General features: G+C 43.8%; 1 protein-coding gene across 3 annotated transcripts in view; it reads left to right on the top strand.

The window, feature by feature from the left end:
* LOC127643227 (whirlin-like) overlaps nucleotides 1-27,480 on the top strand; it is a 144,464-nt gene that overhangs the window by 91,671 nt on the left and 25,313 nt on the right. For 2 of the 3 annotated variants that reach the window (XM_052125866.1, XM_052125868.1), the window contains exons 6-11: nucleotides 10,025-10,228; nucleotides 10,884-11,093; nucleotides 16,107-16,175; nucleotides 18,878-19,499; nucleotides 21,381-21,559; nucleotides 24,366-24,482. In XM_052125866.1, coding sequence (XP_051981826.1) covers nucleotides 10,025-10,228; nucleotides 10,884-11,093; nucleotides 16,107-16,175; nucleotides 18,878-19,499; nucleotides 21,381-21,559; nucleotides 24,366-24,482 — 1,401 coding nt within the window. The remainder of the gene's footprint in view (nucleotides 1-10,024; nucleotides 10,229-10,883; nucleotides 11,094-16,106; nucleotides 16,176-18,877; nucleotides 19,500-21,380; nucleotides 21,560-24,365; nucleotides 24,483-27,480) is intronic. The other variant, XM_052125867.1, reaches the window with a different exon arrangement.

Genomic DNA, 27,480 nt, shown 5'->3' with positions numbered 1-27,480 from the left:
GCATGAGTGCCAGTCTTCTCTCCCTGTCAAAAAAAGTAGATTTCAGATTCATGTATTTCTGATATTCTACAGTATGTATGTAATGGAAATACAGTTGTAGTAGTCATGATTTATTAGAGTTGATTTATTTAATTTATTTGTGTATCTAATACACAGAACAATAACATGTAGTATTACATACAAAAGCAAATACATTTCAGTAAAAGCTAAAGTGTGTAATTTTTGAAAAAAAAATGTTGAAGTAAAATATTTACTCATATCGAAGCTTAATATGCAGACAACTATAATTAAGCTACTTTTAGGTTGATTTCCCCATAAAGTGTAAACACTGTAAATTCTTTCAAAACATTGATCTGTTTGAGCATCCCAACCAGCCCAACAGCAACATTGGCTCAACCAGTGGCATGAGTTTGGAACCATCTGTTTGTCTCACCAAAAGTAAATTGGGCAAGTGTTCGGGAAACCTGTTTGAAAATGCCAGAGGTGCAGAAATTACACACTTTACAGCTTATATGAATAGTTCAGCCAAAAATTAAAATGCTGTCATGTTTTTCTCACCATTGTATCCTTCCAAACCTGTATGACTTTCTTTCTTCTATGGAACACAAAAAGAGATATTAGACAGAATGTTAAGGACTGATAACATCAGTCACCATTCTCTTTTATTGTAGCTTTTTTAAATTAAAATGTTTGGGTGAACTATCCCTTTTTCTTAGCAACAGTTGTGCTTTAAAGGGAACAGCATCTCTTTCTTTGTCTGTCATATCTCCAGTTTGTTGAGATTGTTTGGAAGGTCTAACAATACATCCATACATTGTCATGGCACAGAAGGTCTGTATTATCTTCATGTTCTTGATGTAATGCTCTTAGTCATTTATCAAGCTCTAACTCATACAGTAACTAATTTCAACAAAGTCAGACACGCACACATCAGCATCTGCAGTCATTGCTATTTTAATGAAAAATACTTCCTGCAAATTGCAATGACTTTTCTACGTAAACTACAATGTCTCAATCTAGCCATAATCCTTAGAAGACCTGCGAGTAGTAAAGCATGCCTCTTTTGGAAGAACAATCTATCACCTGTGTGTTTGTGTATGTGCGCTTAAATTTGAGAGTTAAGTTGACAGGCACCCTTATCCTGTTTTATTTATAAAGGCTGGCACAGTGGAATGCCATGAGACAGTTTTAGTGAAATCCAGGAATGAGGGCAGTACCAAGGGATGGATGGCTCTCTCTACACACCTGGGATCATTAGTCTAGGCCATCTGAGATAAAGTGCATGCCAGCTTGCCAAATTAAACCTGGGGGGGGGGTAGGATTTAGAATCTGGGGTATGAGAATCTATTTGTACAAGCTAATAAGGTTTAATTGCAAATTACTAGGTTTCCACCGGTACACAATTCCAAGGAGTTCTAATGTACCTGGAGAGAGCTATCTGTTAAAGCCCCAATATACTTTTGGGGAAGATCTTCTTTGCTCTTCGGTCAGGGGTAAAAAGAAGTTAAAAACTGCAGAAGAATGATATACAGTTTATGAACACTCAGATGCCTTCAGACTCTGGCCACACAGCTGGGGCCGGTGTTTTAAAGAGTGGCATTTAAATATGTGAAGTGCTATCTCGATAACAACAACACACAATAATATGCAAGGTCTACTTTTCTTACAATTAGTTAGCTTTCTGTTTCCACAAACATGTTTTGAAAACATGACAGAAGCTACAGTAGCTCCAACTTGCTACAGCTGACTAGTTACCCAGAGTTATATCACAGATTGGATAATGTCAGCTTACCTTTTCCAAAAATGGAATTTGGACACAGTTTGTCATTGCCGAAAAAAAGGTTTGAGCCTGGTCATCTTCAAGAACAGACTAATCTCCACTCTTGCCCTTCATTTTTTTCATTGCTTTTCCAAATTTGCCTTGGATAATTCTCCATGTTGCTTTGCATAATTCAGAGTCATCTACACCAAGTTTCAATGCATTTTCCTTCCAGGAGTTCTAGGCTAACTCTGAATCTTTTTTTTTATCTCTATTCAAACAGTTGTAAAGGTATGGGTTTGCACCAGCTCACCAACTCTACACTCCAACATGTTCATGTTTATGTTGTTACCTATTACCTGTTACCTGTGTCTGGTCACGACATACTGGAGCATTGAAATTAAACTGGAAAAGACGTTTGTGTCAAAGTAGGTGGAGTCCAAGGTCACACTCACCTATCATGTCATCATCTTGGATCAGTGGCAGTATGGTGTTTAGCAGCTGGTACGAAATGTTCCTCAAATTCACCCAAGCGACCTGTTGCGAACCACTGCAATGATCTAAAAATCTGTTCCCCGTATGTCGCTCACTTCGACGTTGTGTCGAAGAAGCGACACTAGGGGTCTCTCTTGAGAGCCTCGTGCATCTCTGAACTTGAGAAAAGGCCAATGAGAATTTGCATGTCCCTCCCCCAGACATATGAGTATAAAGGGAGGGAAATTAGTCTGTCCATTCAGATTTTACCTTCGGAGCCAAGCAGTTGTGTGATCAGCTGTATCACTTAATCTCTACAGAGCATATGCTGTTGGATCTACGGCGCATATCAGTGGCTTTCTCCTTCTCTGCACAACAGTGCAGCTTTGCCCCTGGGCTCTTCGGCAGCGCTACTAAAAGTGATTTATTTTCTCTAAAAGAGCAATACACAGCTGATGGTGAATGTACTTTTCAGGACGTGTCTTTTTAAAAATGTCATTCCACCCCTGTGTAGTTCCTAGATGCTGTCGAGTTTCTCTCCACTTATGACGGTCATAAGAGCTGCCTTGCGTGCCTGGGCTGCGATCACACGCAGGCAGCGTTTTATTAATGGTTTATGTTCTCAGTTCGAGAACATAGCCATGGCAATGTTGCGGTCGCGGCTTTCTTTCTTCACGAGAGAAAGCCACTTCAGCCGCCCCCCACGCGATGAAGGCAATTTGGGGCATACAGCTGGCTCGTTTTCGCCAGGTAAATCTCCACGAACTACCCACCCCCCAGCACGCTCGTTTGCTTCCGTTCGGGCTCGAGTTGAGAGCGGCTTGCCTCACGGCCAGTCTGTTTACTCCCTCAGACCCCGCGAGCTGGATGATGATTTCGCCGCTACATCGGAGAGCTGATGCTGATGACCCGACTGGGCTGCCACCTGCGGGTCTGCTCATCCAGTCTGAGCCTGATGTGCAGATGTCCGCTAAGCTTGCCCGGACCATCGTGAGCGCGTGGCGGGACTGGAACCCCCCAACCTCTCATTGTTAGACGATTGGTTCCCTGGGTCACAGCCACGCACCACCCCCCCCATTCCCCCCAGTTCCTTTCTTCCCGGAGGTGCATGACGAGTTGACGAAGCACCTTTTACTGCCCGAAACCGGCTTCCACGCTCCTCCGCTCTCACTACCCTCGACGGTGGAGCGGCTCCAAGCTGTCTCTGCCCTGCATGCCATGGCCCCCTGCAATCCACCAGGACAAGGCACTTGAAGATCTGCACTTGGGTAGTCCTGATCCTGATGTGATGCAGGAACTGCGCTCGATGACCGATCGATCGGATGGGCGATGGTCACCCTCATGGTCCAGGAGCATCATCTATGGCTGGACCTGGTCGAGATACAGGAGGTAGACAAAGCACGCTTTCTCAACTTCCCCGTCTCCCAGCTTGGTCTATTCTGCAACACTGTTGACTACTTCGCCCAGCAGTTCTCAGCGTGAAGAAACAGATGGAGGCCACATCATGCCCCGCCGCCATACCAGCGTTCCAACATTTTCAATAATAGAGCAATTTCCTCTCTCCCTGGGTCACCTGGCCTGCAAATGCCATCCTCACGGCAATCCGGTGCCACACTTCAGCAGTCCCGGCACCCAGGACACAGACCCCCCACCTCCGGATGCAAGGCGGCTGCCCCCTGGCTGGCCAGTTCTGATGAGTCCAGAGGACGCCTACACGGGACCTCCTCCTCAGTCACTAACTGGCCCCCTGCCGGGTGTGCAGAGCGAGGTAAGCACAAGGTTCCTTAGAGGCGCCCAGAGGTTGAATCCTCCCTGGCCAAGCCTGTTCCCCTCCTGGGATCTCTGGAGGCCCTCTCCTTTAAGACGGCCCTCCTGATCGCGCCCGCCTCCATCAAGAGGGTTGGGGACCTACCTGTAGTTTGGTCCGGCAGACACCATTGTCGTCCTAAGACCCTGACCGGCCTACATGCACAAGGTTCCTATGACCCCCTTCAGCGACCAAGTAGTGAACCTGCAAACGAACTGCCCCTGGAGGAGGCAGACCCAGCCTTTACTTCACTGTGTCCGGTGCGTGCTTTGCGTACTTATGCGGACTGCACGCAGAGCTTTAAATGTTCTGACCAGCTCTTTGTCTGCTTTTGTGGACAGCGGAAAGGGAACGCTGTCTCCAAACAGAGGCTTTCCCACTGAGTCGTTGATGCCATAGCTTTGGCCATCACACCTAGGCCGTGCCTGCCCCTTACGGGTTCTATCACACTCTACGAGAAGTGTGGCATCCTCGTGGGCACTGGCCAATGGCACCTCCCTAGCAGACATATGCAGAGCAGCGGGCTGGCAACACCCAATACCTTTTATGAGATATTACAATCTCAGGGCTGTGTGTATCCTCAGGTCCAAGCCGGTAGAACTCTGTAATGCGGAAAACAACTGACCGGATGTACCGCTTGCACCTAGTGCCTTTCCCCTCCTTTGAGGTGTTCACATCTGCTCTTATCCCAGGAGATCCCACTAACTTGACTCCCTGGATGACTCCTCCCTAGCCCTCTGTTCCACGAATTCAGCAGAGGAATTCCCCGACCAGACCCACTATGGGTACTGAAACTACTATGTACTGGAATAGTTGCTCCACAGGACGGGCCCCTGTGTGGATTAATCCCCCTGTGTGGATTTTCCACGGTGGAGGGAACAAGACATTGTGTCCCCCCGGCCACGATGCTGAACTGAGCCACTGTTATGGCCGAACCTCATTCTCGGCTCCTCAGGGCAAAAACCTGAATGGACAGACTCATTTCCCTCCATTTATACCTGTATGTCAGGGGGCAGGATATGCAAATTCTGTCAAGAGAGACCACTAATGTAGCTTTTACGACACAACGTCTTGTTCCCTCCATCAGGGAATGGAGGCTACAATAGTAACCTAGTCGTTTTGGCCAGATTTGGTTTAGAATGATGCCACATCCATTAGTTGATTGATTTCGTGTGAAGTATATTGGAGCTTTTAGCATTCCCATCTCAATGGCATTTTATAGCCTGCTGACCCAGAATAATGCAACCCATGTAAGGCCATCATTGCGTGATGTTTTTTACAGTATATTATAACTGCTTGCAGCAGACAGAGGAAACCAAGTCGATTTCACTGTGTTAAAATGCCTTGATAAAATCAGTATTTGCTGAAATATTTGCTATTAATTTTTTGCAATTTACACAGTACAATACTGTATTTATTTCCTCTAGCAGGGGCTGAAAACTGGAATCTTGACTTTATGAATCAGGTGTCAGACATTGTAATTATCCATTTGCCTAAGCACACTAGAATCTGTGTCAACACCAAAGCCTCTAGGCAATACCTAAAGAAAACCTATACTCTGTTATCTGTGTATCACCCATATTGATTAGTAAGAATATAATATGGGATTGTCCATGATGGGATGTGAGAGAGCTGTTCTTTCTGATGACAGCAGGCTGAAAAGATCCAGCTGCACTTTCTAGAACACGGAAAAGAGGCAAAAGGTGCAGAAAGGTGTGAATTAAAGAGTATGTCTGGTGAAAATAGTAAAAAAACACACAACCATAAAAATAGGTAACCATAAAGACACAACAAATTGATTTGATTGAGGTTGTCTGTGTTAGTCATAAATATATAATATAAGTCGTATTTACCATTTTTTGTTTGATATTGAATTGCTTTAAGAAGCTTGTACCATTGACTGTGTGCCAATAGAGGAAGAGTATAGAAAATCCTTGAGTAAGGAGAAGACACTCCTGTTTTTCTTGAAATGGAAGCATTCAAGGCCAGATGCAACCGACAGACGCTTAAAAAGTAGGCCTATTGATTTCAGTCAAACCATGGCTTTTTTCAGAGCAAAACTCCTGCTCCTGTCCTCTTTCTTCTGTCTGTCTTATTCTTGCTCTTTGTCTCTGATATCTCTGATTCCCCTCTCACTGCCTCTTTCTCCATGCAACTTTCAATCACAATATATCAGTATCACATATTTAACTGAGTAAATTATTATTCAGTTGCATGTGCAATAGACAGCATTTCTCTTACAAATACTATGTAACTCGCTATGCTACGCAGTGGTGTATCCCTATTTGTTCTCGCAAAGAACATTGCCATTATTTTCTATCAGAGTTCTTCAAAACGTCTGTAACGATTGTTAACTGATTTTTTTATTTTATTTTTTCCAGTAAGTTGCTAGCTACATCAGTGTTTCCTGCACCGATATTCAGGAACGGCACAGTGCCACTGCAAAGAAACAAAAATGCATTATACCATTTTTTAGCGGTGTTGTGTTGCCCTGATTTGATGCACGCACATACACAAACACACACACACACAAAATTACAGCACAAAATTCTGTCCAGTTCTCTAAGGAAGTGCTTGATTGGTGCAGTTCTTTTTAATGAATCAACCAATTAAAGAATCAGACTGAACCGATCACAGGAATTAGCTGTATGAATCATGGACAGAATCAGTCAGACAACTGAACCGCAGGTTATTCCTGTTACAATGTTATCTGTATTTTGAAAGCAATGCTAAAATGCAAATTGGATGGTTAGTGAAACTGAAATCTTAACTTTTCTCTAATTATGGACTGGTTGTTTATATCGCTCTGTCAGTTTGAGAGTTTTGTTCTAATAAAGGGAATTTTAATTATAATAAAAAAATAATGAAATGTTAGAAAGAAAAAATATTGTTATATTTTTGCAAGCTTTTAGGTCCAGTTCAGGGGCTCGAGGGTAGATGTTGGTGCTTAGATGTACAATGCATGGTGTTTCTGTGTTTTTTTCATAATTGCAGCTCTGGGAGATGGAGGGAGGAAGAGAGAGAGAGAGAGAGAGAGAGAGAGAGAGAGAAGGAGAGAAGGAGAGAAGGAGAGGAAGCTTTTAGTTAGAGATTGCAGTTATTGTGATGTAGATTAAGGAGAGCGGAGGAGTTTTCAAGAGAAGGTGCATCAAAAATCGAGAGAGAGAAAGAGTTTGTTACCCCAGGGTAATAGTATTACATATTAGACATGGCTGACTGATGAGGTCTCACAGAAACTGTCCTGCAGCTGCTATTCTTTGTTTCTCATGAGTGCCAGCTGCCCACACACTGACCACAACATGCACATTACATCACATCAAATCATCTGCATGCTGTGACTAATGATTGCATAACTGTTTAATAGCAATGTAGCACTTCTGTAGCACTATCTGGTTATTTTTATTTATGAAAATAAATTGACTAATCTTTTTACAATCAGTTAAAAGTATAATAAATTGACTCATCTTTTTACATTCAGTTAAAAGTATGGACACTTGAATTTAAGTTTTTCATGATGATCTTAAAAACCTTTTGATCTAAAGGTTTGTGCTCAAATATTAAAAAGTGTTTTTTTAGACAAAAATAAATTGTGCTCATGTATGGCACCTCCCCTTCAGTCTGTCCCTGTCACCTCGCGTTAAGGGAAGTGGGCATTCGCATCCTCAATTATCTTGACGACTGGCTGATTCTAGTCCACTCTCGAGATCTGTTGTGTGCACACTAGGATCCTGGTGCTCAGGGACCTCAGCCGTTTGCCATTGATCCAGGGCAAGCACGTGTTGGTCTGGATGGACAACACTGTGACGGTAGCATATGTAAACAGCCGTCTCCTCCTGTGGAGTCAGCAGTGATACTCATGTCCCAGGCAAAACTCAACTGCACAGCAGAATCGCTCTTGCAGCAGGTAACACTCAGTGGAGAGTGGAGAGTCTATCCGCAGGTGGTCCAGCTGATTTGGATAGATTCGGTGAAGCACAGGTAGACCTGTTTGCTTCCTGGGGATTCCCTGATGGGAGCTCCCCTCGGCACAGACACGCTGGCACACAACTGGCCCTATGGGCTGTGCAAATATGTGTTTCCCCCAGTGAGCCTACTTGCACAGATTTTGTGCAAGGTCAGCGAGGATGAGGAATGGGTCATCCTCGTGGCGCCGTACTGGCCCACTCAGACTTGGTTATTGCATCTCGTGCTCCTCGCAAATTCCCCTGAGGTAGGACAGAGATCAGGTGGTGAGTCTGCAAGCGCTGACCCAGGAGGAGGCAGACCCAGCCTTATCCTTGCTGTGTCCGGTGCGTGCTTTGCGCATTTACTTGGACCGCACACAGAGCTTTAGACGCTCTGAGCAGCTCTTTGTCTGTTTTGGCAGACAGCGGAAAGAGAACGTTGTCTCCAAACAGAGGTTTGCCCACTGGATCGTTGATGCCATCGCATTGGCATACCAGACCAAGGCCGTGCCTGCCCCTGTGGGAATATGAGCACACTCTACGAGGAGTGTGGCATCCTCGTGTGCACTGTCCAATGCAACTCTCTAGCAGACATCTGCAGGGCAGCAGGCTGGGCAACACCTAATACCTTCGCAAGATTTTGTAATCTCCAGGTTGAGTCATTTTCATCCCGTGTGTTGTCAGTTATGAGCAGATAAATTGTCAGGACAGCTGGCCCGGTGTACCATTTGCGTACAGTGCCTTTCCCCTCCGTGAGTTGAAGACATGCACTTTCTTCTCCCATGCGAGTTCACGAGTATATGGACCCTGAATGTCCTTCCTTTCTAGCCCCGAGGCTGACGAATTTTGTGGAGGAATTCGTAGCCAGGTCCAGTAAGTGTGCTAGCATACCCTTTACTGAGGTAGGTGCTCCACAGGCACTGGTTACCTGCGGTAACCCCCTGTGATGTATTTTCTGCGGTACGATCTCTCTATTGGTAGACCTGCTTCTCCCTTCTGCAAAGCTTTCAATCCCCCAGTAGTCGTGTCTGTAGAACTCCTCCCCTTCGGGTAGGACCTACCACCACGCATCTTCCAAATGTGGCTGGTGAGCCAACATGTCGTATTTGCCACATGTTAACCTCCCCTTCAGGCAGGATGTTGTCTCCACGGTGTCTTTTCCTCCTGAACGAATAGGTAAGGCCCCAGCTGAAAACCTAAAATACTCTGTAGAGAGAAAACATAGAAACATAGAGAGAAAAGGCAGCGGCTGGCACACCCTGCTTCCACACTAGATACGTCTCTTCCCTTCCCTTAGGTATATGGGGAACTAAACTTTTTTGGGGCGTTGAGAGAGGCTACGTGCAGACCGGTGAACCTGCTGTTACGCACTCAGCAGCTTACTTGCATGTGAATCGGCAGTCCACGTGACAGTTCAGGTAGTTGTGGCATTTTGTATAGGGACCCCTAGTGTAACTACACCGGCATAATGTTGAGTGAGTGACAGAAGGGGAACATCTTGGTTACTGTTGTAGACCCTGTCTCAGCTCCTCAGCTGTGTCAGTGCCTGTCACTAGTGTCACTACATCGACACAACATCTAGTTCCCTCCATCAGGGAATGGAGGTAACAACAGTAACCAGATGTTCTTTACAGATCTAACATTTTAATACATTTATTTGAATGTATGAGTACTGTACATTCATATTGACTGAAAAGCAGCCAGCAAGTACCCAGCATACATGGAAGCTCCTTCAAGACTGTTTTAAAAGCATCCGAGGTGGATACTTCTTGAAGATGGTTGAGAGAATGCCAAGCGTGTGCAGAAAAAGAAGCTGAAATATAAGAGAGCTTTGGTTTGTTTTTAAAAAAAAAATTTTTTTTGGTAACCCAACCCATTTGGGTTATTGCATTGTTTAGATAACCTAATTCTATAATGTGGAAAATAGTAATAAAAAAGAATGAGCTGTTTTGCCCAACCCTTTCATTGGTTGTGTCGATCAATTTGACATCTTGTGGCTTAACACTAATTTTCTAATGTTTTAACTTCTATCTCTTGCAGTCAGTCTGGCGTAAAAGTGTTGTGCCTGCGGTCGGAGCAGTGCATGCTGGTGCGTGGAGTTCACTGGAGGAACAGGCATACATGCTTTTGACAGAGACAGAAAGACAGACCATGAGCTATTACATTCAAGAGTACCAGCGCGACCATATCGGAGTAGAGGCTCTGGCGATGGCCCTGTTTGAACTCTTTAACACTCATGCTAAGGTAAGGCTTATAGTAGAGAACCTGACAGGAATTGCTAACAATTTATAACAATAATGTCTGTGCAAGCAAACACTACATGGCCACACATTTATGGACACCCTCTTCTAATGAATGATTTTGACTATTTTAGTTACATCTATTACTAATATTACAACAGGTGCCTAATATCAAGCATAAAACCATGAAATCATCTTCGACAAACATTTAAAGTAGGATGGGGTGTACTAAAGCATCTTTGTGTAATGTGTACAATTTGGACAAATCCTAGACCTTACACACATCACTTTGTGGGTCATATTGCCCAAAAACAGTTCCTGAATTCACTAATTCTCTTCTGTTTTAATGGGAGCAAATACCCGCAGTCATGTTCCAACATCTGGTGCCCATCCAACATCTAAGTCTTCCTAGAAGTGTGGAAGCCATTAGGGAGGAAATTACAGTAAATATTAATCAAGCACATACAGTATTGGTGTGGTGTTCAGGTGTCTAGTCATGTAGTATATCTGTAATGCTATATATAAAATAATTTTATTGTTTGTGGTACTTGATTTTTTTTCAGCATTGTATTTAAATGGCTGATTTTGACTATTTGGAATTTATTGAAATCAGACATTTTTTGTAATGATCTGACATTTTGGCTGTTCCTGTTCCCCAGCTGTCCTTGTTGGCTGAGGTGCGGACTCTGATCTCTCCACAGGATCTGAAGCGTTTCGATGGGCAGGTGGTACATCGTGAAATGGAGGCATGGAGAGCCCGGCATGGAGGCCCAGGACTGCTACAACCCGATTCTATCTGTTTCTCGCATCCAGAGGGACACACTCCCTCAGCCTGCCAGATGACCCCTGCTGTCCCTGACTTCAACAAGGCATGTAAATGGGCAAGTGTGGTGGAATATATAGAGTACAATAGGGCTAAAGGCTCCACAGGGTAAAAGGCTCCTTTGATTGTATTTTCTCCCAAAATACTAAATAGCATCAAAAAATACTAAAATTACCTAAACACATGTTTGTCACTATGCACTGCAACATTTTCCTGTTCCATAAGATAATTATGTGCAATGTCTAATGTTTGATTTTAAGGTCATTTGATCTAATACTTAATTATTTTTTAAATGTTGTAAATTTATGTAGTTAATGAATATCCTGGAAATGATCACAGTTAATAATTATCACGTATAGTTTGATACAAAATACTTATTTTTTATTTTTGTAATTTTGTTAAACGTGATTATATCAAAATAATTTGTAATAACTTGATTCTCTCAATTCGTTTTTTTTTTTATACTTGAGATGTAATGAAATGTCAGATTTGATTGATGTTCAAACAAATAATTCACCCTTTTTTATGTGGTATTTTTGGATAAGTATTATCTTAATTAGTTACTCAAAAAAGCATATTGCTGTCTCAAAAGTATCTGCATAAGTTGACAAATTGTGCTCTCTAACTATTGCCCAGGAATCTACATGATATCACTCTAAACACACTGGGGGCCCTTTACCCTAAGTGAGGGAACCTTTTATCCCAGGTGTGGTTTAATAGTCTCCCTCACCATCTTTTAAAAAAAAAATATTTTGATTTTGTTTAGAGTCCCACAGCAACACTTGTTTAAAGCTATTTATACCTGTTCTTTACGAAGTATGTGTTAAATTTACATACAACATCAGCTTACACTCTTAAATTTATCATTGCAACAAGTTTATCAGGAAAACTATTTGAATCTCATCTCCCAGCCTGCCACAGTCACACAACATTGCTGACACCATTAATGACTGTTCTGAATAAAATGTTGCCATCATTTGACCTGCAGTATTTTTCCAAAATAACTAAATTTAGTGATAGCATAAACCTCTGTAAATACTTGTGAGACAATTTTGTTGTAGAATGACAAAATGTTGCATAAAAGTAACATCTTGGGTTACTTAACTGTAAACCCTGTTCCCTGATAAAAGCGGAAAGAGATGCTGATTTAGCGCTTTGGGAACAAATTTAGGTGTGACCAGCTGTGAATATGTGTGCAACACATCAATGAAATTGACCAGAATTTATAGCCTCTGCTGGTGACATCATTGGATGCACCTGTATTAGGGCTATAAATAGATGTGTCACAGGTGCATCGTCAGGTATTTTGTCTGAAGAGCAGTCCTGGGGAATCCCAGTGCGGCAATGAAGCACAGCATCTTATCAGGAAACGGGTTACAGTTAAGTAACCCGAGAAGTTCCTTGTCAAAAAGCTACAGTTTGATGCTGCGCTGATTTAGCACTTTGGGAATGAATATACCCACGCCGCCACACTGTGGATGTCCGGTGAGCCCTGATACCTACTGGTGACCCAATGCGACATTGTCTGCTTGGTGGTGGCCGCTCCCCTGTTGCGGCCCCCATGGCAAACAAATAGTTGCCCTGACTTACACCACTAGCTAGTGCGGTGAACATAAGTCAGAAGGGCACGGACTGGACAAAGTCTGTGAAGTCTTTAGCATAAGGCTTCGAGAGTGACCGGATGTACAGTCGAGAAAGGAACCTTAGTCAGGTAGTCAGGATGAGGGTGCAAAATTGCTTTAGCCATTCGTGGGGCAAAATCTAAGCAGGCTGGCAAGACAGACAGAGCCTGTAGATCCCAAATTATTTTTAGAGAAGTAATCTAAGATCGGACGCAACCCCCCACCCTTTTGGGAACCAGGAAGTATCTGCTTCAAAACCTTGCTTTGGGGGCTGCTGAGGGCAACGAGCCAGCCCCCAGTCTCTACGAGGGGGAGCATGACTCACCACGCTTTGTTTTTGAGCCTCCCTTCTTGAAGGACCAGGGCGGGGGTGGGTGACCAGGGCGGGGGTGGGTGGCCAACGGCCCCGCCCCCTGAATGCGGCAAGGAAGAAATTGCCCGAAGGCTTTCTCCTGACTCTTTGCCTCCTGGAACCTGGTGATAACTGGTGATAACATTCATAGCATCACCAAATAAGCTAGAAGGCGAATCCGGGACATCAAGAAGGATTTCTTTCTCCTTGTCTCCAATGCCTGACAGGTTGAGCCATAAGTGTCTCTCCATGCTGACTAAAGCAGACATAGACCGGCCAATGGCAAGAGCCGTCTGCTTGGTCATATGGAGAGACAGATCCGTGGCTCGATAAAGCTCAGAGAAAGCCTCTTCTTCGACCATGGTGCCTGCACTCAGGTCCTTCGACAGATCAGCCTGGTATGCCTGTAACACTGCCATAGTTTGCAGGGCAGCACCAGCCTGACCTGCTGCCTGATAAGCCTTCCCCACAAGCGTGGAGGTGGTCCTGCATGGCTTTGTGGGGAGAGTGGGTCTCTTCAGTGAGGATGCCAAACCAGGCGAGAGATAACCCACAAGTGTCCCTTCTACCGTCGGCATCACTGAATACCTCCGTGCCTCGGCACCTACGATAGTCGAATATGTCGATGTCGAGGGCACGAAGACATAGGAAGTATAAGGTTTCCTCCATGAACGAGAGAGCTCATCATGGAGGTCATCAAAGAAATGAAGGCACTGATAGTTTGGAGCATTTGGGGGTCTCTTGTTCGTGTGGCCAGTCTAACTGCCTCTTTATTATTATTGTACGTGGAATGTTCAGAGGTTCAGCGTCCCCATCGTGAACTGAAGAGGTGCCGAAGCATGTTTCAGGCTTACAAGAAGGATCAGTTGGTTCTGGGGAGAGAGCGAGCGATAGGGACGGACCCGTCTCTCATTCCTCAGCCAGATCTATGCGAGAGCCCCACGATGAAAGAGTGGGTGCTGGCTCTTGGAATTAAGCGAGATGAGTGTGAAGCATTTTGACTGTAAACAGATCGCAATGCTCGCACCCGCCCTGCCCACACGCAAGAGCAACATGCTCTTCCCCCAAACACACAAAACAAAACTGGTGTGTGTCCGTTTCAGCCATAGAGCGTATACATGGGAACACACACCGCTTGCTTTGTTTATCAGTCATTCTTTCCTTCTTTTTTTTTTTTTTTAAAGATAAGAGAAAGAGAAAGGTTTCTGCGCACTGCCTAACAATTGTAACTCCTAACAGAGGAAAGTAGAAAGTTCTGACAGGCAAGAAGCACAACACACACAGAATGATCTGAAGACAAAAGATTCCCCCATTGTAATGTGAGTAGAATAAAAGTGCTTGTCCTAAACACTACTCAAGCAAGAGTAAAAGAGTTGCTCATTTAAAAGTACTCATTAGTAGTGAGTAGTATTGGGTTTACGAATGCGATAACCCCTTATACTAAACACTGTATGCTGCAGTTTCAAAATCTAGTATACATACCATTATTTACGTTCCCTTTTATCACTGATCAGCATTTCAAATCATGATGTATGAAACAATTACATTAAAAGCATTAAAAGAAGGTTGGTAGTTCGATTCCCACAGCCACCACCATTGTGTCCTTGAGCAAGGCACTTAACTCCAGGTTGCTCCGGGGAGATTGTCCCTGTAATAAGTGCACTGTAAGTCGCTTTGGATAAAAGCATCTGCCAAATGCATAAATGTAAATGTAAATGTAAAAGCTATTTACTGTATGTTTAGGGTCTAAATTTCCCTTAATGCCCACAGAGCGAGTTATTTACAATGCAAAGAATGCAAAATAAAACAAAAAAAATACAATAAAAGACTGTCACTTGGTAGTTGACATGTCACGCACAATGGTGGGGGTATAGAGCAGGGGTGGGCAAAGTGTTTTTGGTAAAGAGGCCACATCGGGCTTCACGTAGTACATGGGGACACATTGTTTTCCTTTTGAGAAACAATGTTCCGCATATCTAGTTCTTGTATCTTTTAAGTCCAGAAATAGTTGTGTTCAGAAATAGCTAATTTCACATTACACGATCAAGCAATTGGCCCTCTTCATTGCGAAAAGCCAATTCAGGTTCAGTCATGGTGTTGAACTGCTGCTTGATGCATCCTCCACATCCAAGATTAAAAGCAGTTAGTTAGCTCCATGTTTGCTGTTGTGGTTCAAGTTTTCTATATGTGTTTTGATTTGACGAGAGTCACAAGACTCTTCCTAGCCAATCACGTTCATGGATAAATATAATATCAGGACAGGGAAGTAGCGAACACAGAGGTAAAAGAGCACAGTAAATATGCTGTTACAGCCCTTAAAATGCACTCAAGCAAAAAAAAGTATACCATTTGAAAACTACTTAAAAAAGTAGAATTCCTGGGAAAACAACTTAATTACAGAAACGAGAGCATTTATAATTTGTTATTTACACCCCTGCTTATGACAGACATCACTGCATTAAGCTTACAGTGATTGGCTGCTGCACGGTGTTTCCACTTCTCATTTGCATAAAGCTGAGGAATTCTCAAATTGATTGAGCGCTCTCTGCCACTGTCCATGCTTGCTCCGCACCGTTGTCAATGCCGCAATACACCTCGCGAGCATGGCACTCAACTTCCATAAAAATTACGTGAAAATGCTCACTCACCTTCACTCACCATGCACCAGTGGACAACGTGAGGGTTGATGATACTGCTGGTTAGTAGAAGATTCTTGAGGATTTTTTTATTCTCTGAGTTCTTATTGTTTCTTAAATCATTGTGGTCTGAATTTTGTAATGGCCAGCTTCATTCAGACTCTGACATCTGCTGTACCTGCATTGATCGTGCTGATCTTCAAATCACCCACTGTGGCTTATTAATTGCATAAGTTGATTGCATTCGTTATTGTGAGTTGTAAAATCTCACGCTGTGTAAGCTAGTAACTCAGCTGAATTGATGAGAAATAACTGTCTATCTGTCAAGCGGAGCATGCATTTCTAAGTGCAAACACAGCTTTTTGATTGTACATTTTCGGGAGTGATTGTTTCTGTGAACGGTTGGGTCATTTCAATGATTGTTTTTGTCTGTTTGTTTGCCTTTCCAGACTGAGTGCAGGTTGGATGGAGATTTGATGCCTCTTGAGAGTCTGAATGCTCTTCCTTACAATGATCTGGTGAGTATCACTGACATTGTTTAAATTACTTGCTTTGTGTCCACACAGCAATTGTCTGGATGAAAGAAATGTTTTGCAGAGTACAAGCATCCAAAATTTGGTTGTATTTGATAAAACATTTCAAAAACTTTATTAAGGAAAGAAAGGGACAGGTTTAGGGGCTAGAAAAACATATTTAGACATATTTAGCCCTAAAATCCCAGGGCTGTCACCTTCGCTGTCAACCTTAGAACAAAGCATGATATATTGTAGGGGATAAGGTACAATCAGCCAGTCATAATTGGAAAACAAACCCAGAGAAGGAAAGCGGAATGATCTTGTATGACCCTGAAGGGGTCAATTTTGCGATAATGACTGGCTGACCGCACAATATCCTACTTATTACATGGCTACTTACCAAAAAAATACTCTAAATAAATGGAAAATAAATATTTGAGTTAGTACTTTTATTATATGTGAATTGATATGTCACAGAGTGATAGACATGAAACTAGCCCAGCTTTGTAAGAAATCTGTTGCATGAGACAACGGTCAATTATAATATAACGGTCACTATATTAAAATATTTGACTGCTGAATGCAGTAATTGACCAATCAGAATTAAGTATTATAAAGAAATGTGTAATACATTTTGTTATTGGATGTTTCTTACTCACACAGTATGTACTGTATGAATGCCTCTTTTCTTTGTGATATCAGAGCTGGTTTTATTGATAAATGGGACTGAAAACAAATGTGTTTCATTCCGGTTTGTTCTGGGCAAAAACTAAAAAAAATGTTTTGTTCTGGTTCAGAAGTTCCACAGTCTCCATTCCAAATGGCAACTGGTTAGAACAGAATAAAAGAACGGTTAATAACATTAAGATCTCACAAGAGAAACAAGCAACATGGTCTGGAAAAACAAGCCCAAAATAAGCCACTTACCTCAACAAACTAAGAAAAAATAAGCAATTAAATGTTTTCCTGTGTGATTGTCACGGTTTCGTGTCACCCGCACCATGTTTCGTGTCACCTGCACTGTGTTTCGCATCGTCTGCACCGTGTTTCGTGTTCTCCGCCCCGTGTTTTCTGTTTCACCCGTCACTAGTCACTTTCCATGTCACGCTCCCTTGTTCTCCGCCCGTGTTTCACTGTCTCGGTGAAAACTACACTTCCCTTCTTCCCGTCATTTCCGGCCCTGTCTGCGTGTTATTGTCCGCACCTGTCTGTCATTTTGTCATTACCGTGTCTCTTTATTTAAACCCCGCTGTTTTCCCTTCCCGTTGTCGTGCGTTAACGTTCCGTGTCTCCTCTGATGTCTGGTAAAACGCTCTTTGTTCGTGTTCCCTGTCATTCTGTCTACTCGTTCGTGGTTACCCAGCTATCTGTCAGTCCGTCCGAGGTTACCCTGCTGTTCTCGCGCCCCTGCCTGTTTGACTCGTTCGAGGATTTCCTCCGCATTCTCTAGTGTTTAGTTCACCCTTTTTCCCATCGTGGATTTTTGCTTTGTTCCAGTGTTTTTTTTCTTTGTGTTTCTATTAATAAAGCCGCACTTGGATCCACACCCCCGTCTGCATTCTCCTGTTTCCACACCACGTCATTACAGTGATGGATATATCAGCATATAAATCATAAAATACATACAGTTAATTAACAGATAAGTATAATTTTAATTACAGATCTGCTTCTCAGTCAAAATCTGGCAGCCTCAAATGTGTATTAATGCATCAAATCAAACAATAATTCAATGAAGATTTGGAAACAACTGGGAAATAAATTTTTACGTCAAATAAATTGTATCTGGATTAGCCGTGCATGTACTGTACAGTATGAAGTAATTATACACAGTTGTTAAAAAGGTCTTTATTCACAGAATGTGACATCCACAATGGGCAATTAGGCAAAGAAATGTGTGATGCAGTTTCTTTCAAGATCAAAGTAAATTTTTCATTTTATCAGGCAACCTGAAGTGGTGTAATTCCCCAAAATATCTGTGATAAACCCTTTGGCCTTTGGGTTCGTTAAAAAATTATCAGAACTAAATTAACCAGTTATAACTAGTTACAAGCATTTAAAAATAACTTTTTAAAAGTAACATTTAATACATTTTCGGTTTTCGTTCCTTGAACCCTTTTTAGCCCCTGATTGATAATACCAGTAACTGCTGATGTTTGTACAGAAAGTTTAACCTTATGATGCCAGTTACTTTGATTCCACGAAAAATGCATGGTGACATAAAATATGTTGTTAAGTCAGCATGTTCATACTGAACACTGCCCATGTGATAGATTTCCCATTTATCTTAGGTATACAAGTACAGTGAATTTGCATGTTTGGTCTTTGCACAGAAGCTGAAGAATGTGTTTGCCAAGTTAAATAGATCTTTACTACATCCCTTTCTTTTTCTCATTTAATTAAGCATCAGTAGCCCAACATTAATTCTTGTAATCACAAACCATTATCCTGGATGAATCAGTGATTGTCCCTATTGTCATATGAATGCACTAAATTGTTACACATGGTGACAACTCTATCATCTGTTAATTTCATAATGTGCTGACATTTTAGAAGGAAATGTCACTCATAAATGCTTTAAATGTCAGGATGGGTTTTTTCTGGTGTTGTCATAACCTACCTCATTGAAAATGCCTCTTAAAATTGCTTGTCTTCTAAAATGAGAGTGAGCAGAAAAATATGGACAGTACATTTATGTTTTATTGCAGGACAAGTTGCAGTCCTCATCTGAGTCACCACCCTCTTTCAAGCCTCCCCCTCCACCTGCTCAAGGCCATGTTCATCACGGAAGCCCTAAAGGTCAGACCAAACGCCCGTCATCCAAACTGTCCCAGTCCAACCTTCTATTTACCGCCTCCTGTAGGCGGCACCAGGAAAGCCACGCCCACAATCACCCTCACTCACACCTGCCCTGCTCTGCCCACAATTCACCTTGTACCATCCACCACACCTCCTCCACCTGCTCTGTCTATCACACTCCTCCACCTTGTTCTCTCCATCACAATTCCCCACTGTCCTCCTACCATGCGAGCCCTTCATCTGGACCATTGACGACAGACCTTGTTCAGTTTCTGATGAGCAGGCAAGCAGCAGTGCTTTCCCCACATCCAGGGTCTCCTAATCATTCTCGGGAAGGCACGCCAACCCCCATGATCTCTCCACATTCTTCACCATCCCTTTCTCCTTCGCTGCAAATGCCGTTGCCACCCCCCTGTAGCCCAGAAAAGCCAAAGGGCTCCCCCTCTACACACTCCTATGGTGAAGCCCAAAGCAGCCCACTGCACGCTGAGCCTGAGACGGCAGATGAAAGACCCCAGCCCCAGCTGCGAGGTAAAGCCACTCTGCAATTACAGTCCATATTGGAAATCTTGTATTCAAAATGTAATTCAAGTCTAGAAATAAACAAACTTTTATGATTTTGAAAAATGTTAAACTAAGAAACATGAATCATAAAATGATTAGGAAATATTTAAAGGAATATTCAGGTGTGAACCAAGTTAAGCTCAATCAACAGAATTTGTGGCTTAATGTTGATTATCACAAAAATTTATTTTGTCTTACAATCTGGGAAATTTGAGTTCCAGTGAGGCACTGACAATGAAAGTGAATGGAACCAATTTGAGAACAATGTTCCCCAAAGACAAATTGGAAGGATTTTGGGCATTCCGCACGCTACAGTGTGCAATATAGTTAAAAGATTCAAGGAATCTGGTCAAATCTCGGTGCAGAAAGTTCAAGAGGAAACCACTTCTGAATGCACATGATCTCTCATCCCCCAGACATCATTCATCTGTAATGGATATCATGAACATGGGATTTGAATTACTTTAGTAAACCTTTGTTAGTTAACACAATTTTTTCATACTGTCCCAACTTTTTCGGAATTGAGGTTGTAATTTTAGTGTGATAAAATTGCTTAACAAACTTTTCTGTTTAAAGTTATATAACTATAACTTTGTTGCCATGACGACATAACATCATAGTCCCTGTGATTTAGTAATTTATCAAATAATACACAAGTTTTAACTGAAGATTCAAATGTTTTTTTTAACTAAAATCTTCATATTTGAACTTTGAACCCTCCAAAAAATGGTATTGTCTTTTCCTCACTGTAACCTCTTTTTAGTTGTTGTTTTTTAAAGAAAAAGAAGGGGTGAGTCGAAATTGTTTTTGTGTTTATCAACATTATGCCACAAATGCCGTCGATTGAGCTTCACTTGTATTAATATTCCTGGAATATTCCCTTGAGGTTTTATTTCAAGGTTTCTAATACAATAAATAAATTTGACCAAGTTAAAGGGATAGTTCACTTCAAAATTCCCTTATGATTTACTCACCTTCATGTCATTTGAAACCCATTTGACTTTCTTTCTTCCATGGAACACCTAAGGAGATGTTAGACAGTATGTTAGCCTCTGTCACTATTCTCTTTCATTGTATGTAAAAATAGATGTATTCTGTATATTCCTTTTTGTGTTTTGTTTTGGACCAACATAATGTTGAGTAACTCGTAACAGTATTTAATTTTTTAACATTGAACATTCTTTTTATGCACTATATAATGTTAATTTCATTAAAACATCCAAGATGCTCTTTGGAATATTCTCAGATTATGCTGGGATCAGGATCATCAGGTTTTGCACAAACTTGTAGACAGCAAAATGAGGACATAGCAAAGACTTTGTCATTTTCATGTTAGCTTTTCAATTAAACTTTTTACTCAGATTGTTATGCTGATTTAAAGTGAATTGGAAGTTATAGGGTAAAAAGTGTTAAATTAGAAAAATGCATAATAGAAGCATTTTCACAAATTGACTCTTTTAACCCCTCTGTACAGTATATCTAAAGATAGTATCAATTCAGATCTGTTGAGTTTTTCTTCAAAGTGACCTTTGTGTTTGTGGGTGTGTATGTGCTTACCTGTTTGAATCAGAGCATGTTTTTGTGTGGGAAGTGTGTGTGTGTGTGTGTGTGTGTGTGTGTGTGTGTGTGTGTGTGTGTGTGTATATATATATATATATATATATACACTGTGATGAATTTCAATACTTAGGGAATTCTACCCACTGTACAGTATATAAATCTCATACCCAGCTAATGTGTGATGTCTTCATAAATTCTTCATGTCTGTCTAAATACAGATTTTTATCTCTGAATGCTAAATTGTATTGTGATTTATGGCTTTGCTTTCTAATTTGTCTATATTCCCAGGAGCCACGCTGTCCCAGCTGTCAGACAGCGGGCAGACTCTGAGTGAGGACAGTGGAGTGGACATTGCAGAGGCTGGAGGGTTGAGTAAGGACAGCAGTCCGCGGCCAGGTAAACCTCCCTTCCTGCAGGTCATAGGGGACTTGCGCAGACTGGAAGGACTTGCACAGGCTGCAAATCAGGTAAGATTGTAGCCGCAAGTGATGTTTTGTTGCTTATATAACACTTTCATGTAAATCTTTAAAAATGAAGTGTGCGTATTTTTTCTTCGTAAAAATATTTTCTCCAATCCAAGCTTAATGTGGATAAGCAGCTTTTAGTAGTCCATTGGTAGGATTGTTTTCATATTTATTCATTGCTTGTTTGAACATCCTGACCAGCCCAACACAGCAACTTTGGCTAATCCAATGATGTGAGGTTGAGGCGAGGCAATTTGTTCCCCTTCTGTCACTCACTCGAAGTTCTGTCGATGTAGTGACACTAGGGGTCTCTCTTGAGATCCTAGGTTACCTCTTATCTTTGAGAAAAGCCCAATGAGAATTGGCAAACAGAATTTGCATGCCCCTCCCCTGGACATACGGGTATAAAAAGAGGAAAGCGTGTGTCTGTTTCAGCGAGCTGAGTAAAACCCACTGCTGTTCCACTCACCTCTAAAGGGCATACGCTGTTGGAGATACGGCGCATTTCAGCGGCTTTTCTCCTCTTCTGCATGCCAGTGCAGACTACGCCCCTGGGCGCTTCGGCAGCCCTCTAAAACAAAAGTATATATATTTCTCTAAAAGAGTAAGCACATTGACGTTGAACGTCTTTTTAAAGATTTGTCTTTTTCAAGATGCCCTTCCGTCTTTTTGTCATTCTTGGATATGTTCGTTACCGCTCCGCTTTTGAGCCCCTGGGCGCTTCGACATCCCTCTAAAAAAAGAGTATATATTTCTCTAAAAGTGTAAGCACATTGACCTTTAACGTCTTTTTAAAGATGTGTCTTTTTCAAGATGCCCTTCCATCTTTGTGTCATTCCTGGATGCGGTCATTACCTCTCCGCTTCTGATGACCACCCCCCTGGTTCCTTTCTTCACAGAGGTGCATGACGAGCTGACGAAGTCGTGGAGGGCACCTTTCACTGCCTGAAACCGACTTCCTCGCTTGTCCGCTCTCACTACCCTTGACGGCAGGGCAGTTCACCAGGGATTGACCGGCACTCAAACACCAAGGCCTGTACATTAACATTGTCTCAGCCATAGCCATGCCACAGCCGCCTCCGGCCTGCACATCATGGCCCTCCTGCAAGTCCACCAGGCCAAGGCATTAAAAAATATGCACCTACAGCAGGTGTTCAGACACATTGTAGTTACTACAGACGCCTCCCCGTCGGTTTGTGGCACCGTGTGCAACGGGCACACAGCCCCTGGCTCCTGTATAGGGCTGCGGCTGGGTTGGCACATCAACTGCCTAGAGCTCCTGGCTGTATTTCTTGCCCTGCGCAGATTTCTGCCGCTGATCCGTGGCAAGTATGTGTTGATCCGCTCAGAAAACACAGTGACAGTAGCATATATAAATCACCAAGGCGGCATTTGCTCTCTTCGCATGTCGCAACTCGCCCGCCATCTCCTCCTTTGCACCACTCATGTCCCGGGCAACCTCAAGTGTATCGCTTGTGCATAGCGCCTTTCCCCTCTCCTGAGGCGAAGACATGCGCTCTACTCCCCGAGGAAAGTCCTCATGTCACAGACCCTGGATGTCCTTCCTCCCTAGCCCTCTGACTCTGAATTCATTGGAGGAAGTTCACAGCCAGACCCACTGCAGGCACCGACTTGCCTGTACTGGAACAGGTGCTCCACAGGTTCTGATTATTTCGATAATCTCCTGTGATGTATTTTCTGCAAAATATTCCCCCTGTCGGTGGACCCGCATCTCTTTTGGGCAGAGTTCCCCCTGCCCCCTGGTCACTATGTTTGTAGAGCTCCTCCCCTTTGAGGCAGGACCTACCACTGCACCACCCCCATATGTTGCTGGGCAGGATGTGGTCTCTGCGGGGTCTTTTCCCCCTGAAAGAATAGGATAGGAAAAGAAGACGGCCCCAGTCGCATCTAACACTCTATGGAGAGAAAACATAGAGAGAGCAATAGCCATGGCTTGCTCCCATGCTAGTTACGTCACTTTCCTCCCTCAGGGATGTGGGGAACTATATGACATCTTTTGGAGCGTTGGGGAAGGTTACGTGCAATCTGATGCACCTGTTTTTTTTGCACGCAGCAGATTGCTTGCACCTGCATCAGCAGTCCACATAACACGGTTCAGTATTTTGGCATTTATAGATAGGGACCCCTAGTGTCACTACATTGACACAATGTCGAGTGAGTGACAGAAGGGGATTGTCTCGGTAACTGTCGTAACCTCCGTGCCCTGATGTAGGGAATGAGATTTTGGGACCTTACTCTCGGCTTCTCAGCTCAAAACCGAACAGATGTCTGAACAGATGTACGCTTCCCTCCTTTTATACCCTTATGTCCGAGGGAGGGGCATGCAAATTCTGTTTGCCAATTCTCATTGGCCTTTTCTCATAAATAAGAGGTAACCAAGGCTCTCAAGAGAGACTTCTAGTGTCACTACTCCCACAGTGAGGGAGTATTTGGGGAATCTGTTTGAAAACAGTCATAGTTTTTCAATTCTGTTTAGTGACACTAGTGACCACATTTCATCCTTAAAGCCAGTTTTATTTTATCATACAAGTAGCCAGTGTGCAGAAGCATTTATCTCTTTCACATTGTATGGGTTTAGTCTTGTTTGTCGTGCTTCTATTATACTTAGATAAGGGTTTAAAGAGTGGTTTTCAGTTTGTCTCCTGAGGCAAGCTCTAATATTCCAATTTTCCCTCATTCATGTAAAAGTCTCTCCCACTCCTCTCTACACCTCTACATTTCTATCTCTATTTCTGTCTTTTTGAGTTTGATATCTACAGTAGAATCTCTCTTTTTGCTGTTGTTTTAGATGGGAATAATGGAGCCTACTCTTGTACGGGTGCCCAAGTGTGCCAGCACATTGGGTATTGCTGTTGAAGGGGGTGCCAACACCAGACAGCCTCTGCCACGCATTGTGACCATACAGGTGGGTCATAGCACTGGACACTCATTGCTCAAGGTTTGAAGTTTAAGGATGAACTAAAGTTCAAAGCTTTTCCTCTTCTTGCAGCAATGCAAATGTTTGGCATATACTGTGCATCTGGGTTGTCCACTTCTCACTCTGTCCTGTTATATCAAATTTGTTTCATTCTTTCAAAACAGAAGTGTATGGAATATCTCTGAAAAGAACAATAGATTGATACATTTGAGAAGGAACATGTTTAGGGAAAGTGTGCTCAATACCTCAGCAGGAAAAATACACTATATTGCGATTTCCACACTTCATTAAGTAGCACAACCATTTTAAACATTCTAACAAAGAAATATTACTTTAGTACTAATTGTACACATTAAATTATTTATTAAGGATTATGTGACACATTATTTTCTTAGAAGACTGCATGAGAGCTGAAAAAGGGTCTTTGCCATCATGGGAACATTTTAAATTTTTATTATAAATAAAAACATAAAACACTCATTTCAAACAGTAATAATAAATTGCAATATTTCTAATGATTTTGCTAGTATTTTTGATCAATTTAATGCATCCAAGGTGAAGAGAAGCATCAGCTTTTTGTTTTTGTTTTTCATAAACAAAAATGTCTAAAACGTTTAAATGGTGGTGTGTAATAATATAGATTATATCTCTGTAATCTTGGTCGAAACTGAACAGCAAGTCTCTGTGGTCACTCAGTAGTGCCACTGATTGGCTAGTGATAACCAGTCACGATGTAATTTTCAATGGGGCAAATGCCACATCGATACATTTCATGAATGTGTGGGGAGCCAGATATGAAACGGAGAACTTTAAATTGATACACCGTCTAAACACAAATCTAAAAAGCCTCCTGTACCACAGTGCGATTGGTACATGATGTGTTATGTATACCTTGTCTTGTTTCACTGTTGCCCTTTTGTTTGCCATTTTTGTCACTTTTGCACACCTTAGTTTTCACTTTTGTCCCTTGTTTAACTCCATAGTCGCCTTGTTAGCGTTCGTGTTCTCTGTCATTGTTTTCACCTGCCCTTGTTAATTTGCCTTTGGTTTCTGTTAATCACCTTGTCATCTAGTTTGTGTTCTGTTTGTTCATTGGCCCCTTTGTCCCATGTTTTTGTATTTAAACCCTGTCTGTTTGTTCAGTCTCTGTCAGTCGTTGAATGTTTGTGAATGTTGATACCCTGGTCTGTGTTCCCTGCCCGAGTTCTCTATTTATGTTTATTTCCCCACTGAGGGTTTTCCTTTGTGTTTTTGTTAACAATAAAGTAAGCTGCATTTGGATCCTCAACCTTCGTCTGCCTTCATTGCCTTACATTCGTGACAGAACGACTGACCCCCATGGATCCAGCGGTTTTACGTGCCAGATACCACCTGCTCTGCCTGAGGCAAGAGGACCGTCCGATTGAGGCCCACGTCCGTGACTTCCTTGGTCTTGCGGCTGTTGCGGACTTCCCGGACACCTCAATGTGGTCTTCTACAGGGAAAACCTGAGTGGCTGGCTGAAGGAGCGGCTGCCGCCGGCATCACGCGGCTGGACTCTCCGCGACTTCCTGGAGTTGACCTTATTGTTGTGCGGCTCCCCGTTCACCGTGGGCCATGCTGGAAAGGACCCTACCTCCCCACGTACTGTGGAGACTCTTCAGCCGTCCCAGGCTCTCCCTGCTACGCCTGCCCGCCAGAGCCCACGCATGTCACGGTGAGCGGGCCAGAGCCTATGCATGTCACGGTGAGCGAGCCTGCGCCCATGCCTGCCCGGTCTGCGAGCCGGAGCCCACGCATGTCACCGTCAGCGAGCCGGAGCCCTTGCCAGCCACGGCCAGCGAACCTGAAGCCACGCTGACCAGGAACAGCGTCCCAGCTTCGCCAGTCGCATCAGCCTGGAGGAAGAGGAGAAGGGGAAAGGTCTCTGCTCTCCAGCCTCCGCCTGCCGCAGCCCCATGCCCTAAACCCCTCTTGGCTCTGCCCTCAGCGCCCAGCGCACCCAAGCCGGTGCATACCACGGTAACCCAGCCAGAGCCTGTCGCCTCAGAGGTCAGTGAGCCAGTGCCTGTCGCCTCAGAAGTCAGTGAGCCAGCGCCTGTAGCCTCGACCGTCCCTGAGCCAGCGCCTGTAGCCTTGACCGTCCCTGAGCCAGCGCCAGTAGCCATGACCGTCCAAGAGCCAGCGCCAGTAGCCATGACCGTCCAAGAGCCTTCCGAGCTTTCCAGAGCTCCGCCTTCCGAGCTTCCTAGTACTCTGCCTTTCGAGCCTTCCGAGCTTTCCAGAGCTCCGCCTTCCGAGCTTCCTAGTACTCTGCCTTCTGAGCTTCCCGAGTTTTCCAGAGCTCTGCCTCCCGAGCCTCCTAGGGCTCCGCCTCTCAAGTCTCTCGAGTCTTCCAGGGCTCCTCCTCCCGAGCCTCCCAGGGCTCCTCCTCCCGAGCCTCCTAGGGCTCCGCCTCTCAAGTCTCTCGAGTCTTCCAGGGCTCCTTCTCCCGAGTCTCCCAGGGCTCCGTCTCTCAAGTCTCTCGAGTCTTCCAGGGCTCCTCCTCCCGAGCCTCCTAGGGCTCCGCCTCTCAAGTCTCTCGAGTCTTCCAGGGCTCCTCCTCCCGAGCCTCCCAGGGCTCCGTCTCTCAAGTCTCTCGAGTCTTCCAGGGCTCCTCCTCCTGAGCCTCCTAGGGCTCCGCCTCTCAAGTCTCTCGAGTCTTCCAGGGCTCCTCCTCCCGAGCCTCCCAGGGCTCCATCTCTCAAGTCTCTCGAGTCTTCCAGGGCTCCGTCTCTCAAGTCTCCCGAGCTTTCCAGAGCTCCTCCTCCCGAGCCTCCTGGGGCTCCGCCTCTCAAGCCCCTCGAGCCTTCCAGTGCTCCGCCTCTCAAGTCTCTCGAGCCTCTCGAGCCTTCCAGGGCTCCGCCTCCCAAGTCCCTTGAGTCTTCTAGGGCTCCGCCCCTCAAGCTTCTCGAGCCTAACAGGGCCCCGCCCCTCGGGCCTCTCGAGCCTTCCAGGGCTCCGCCTC

Source organism: Xyrauchen texanus, chromosome 4, assembly GCF_025860055.1.
Source record: "Xyrauchen texanus isolate HMW12.3.18 chromosome 4, RBS_HiC_50CHRs, whole genome shotgun sequence".
In the NCBI taxonomy this organism is placed as follows: domain Eukaryota; kingdom Metazoa; phylum Chordata; class Actinopteri; order Cypriniformes; family Catostomidae; genus Xyrauchen; species Xyrauchen texanus.
The sequence above is the reverse complement of the archived record's forward strand: the minus strand, read 5'-3'. Positions and strand labels throughout refer to the sequence as shown.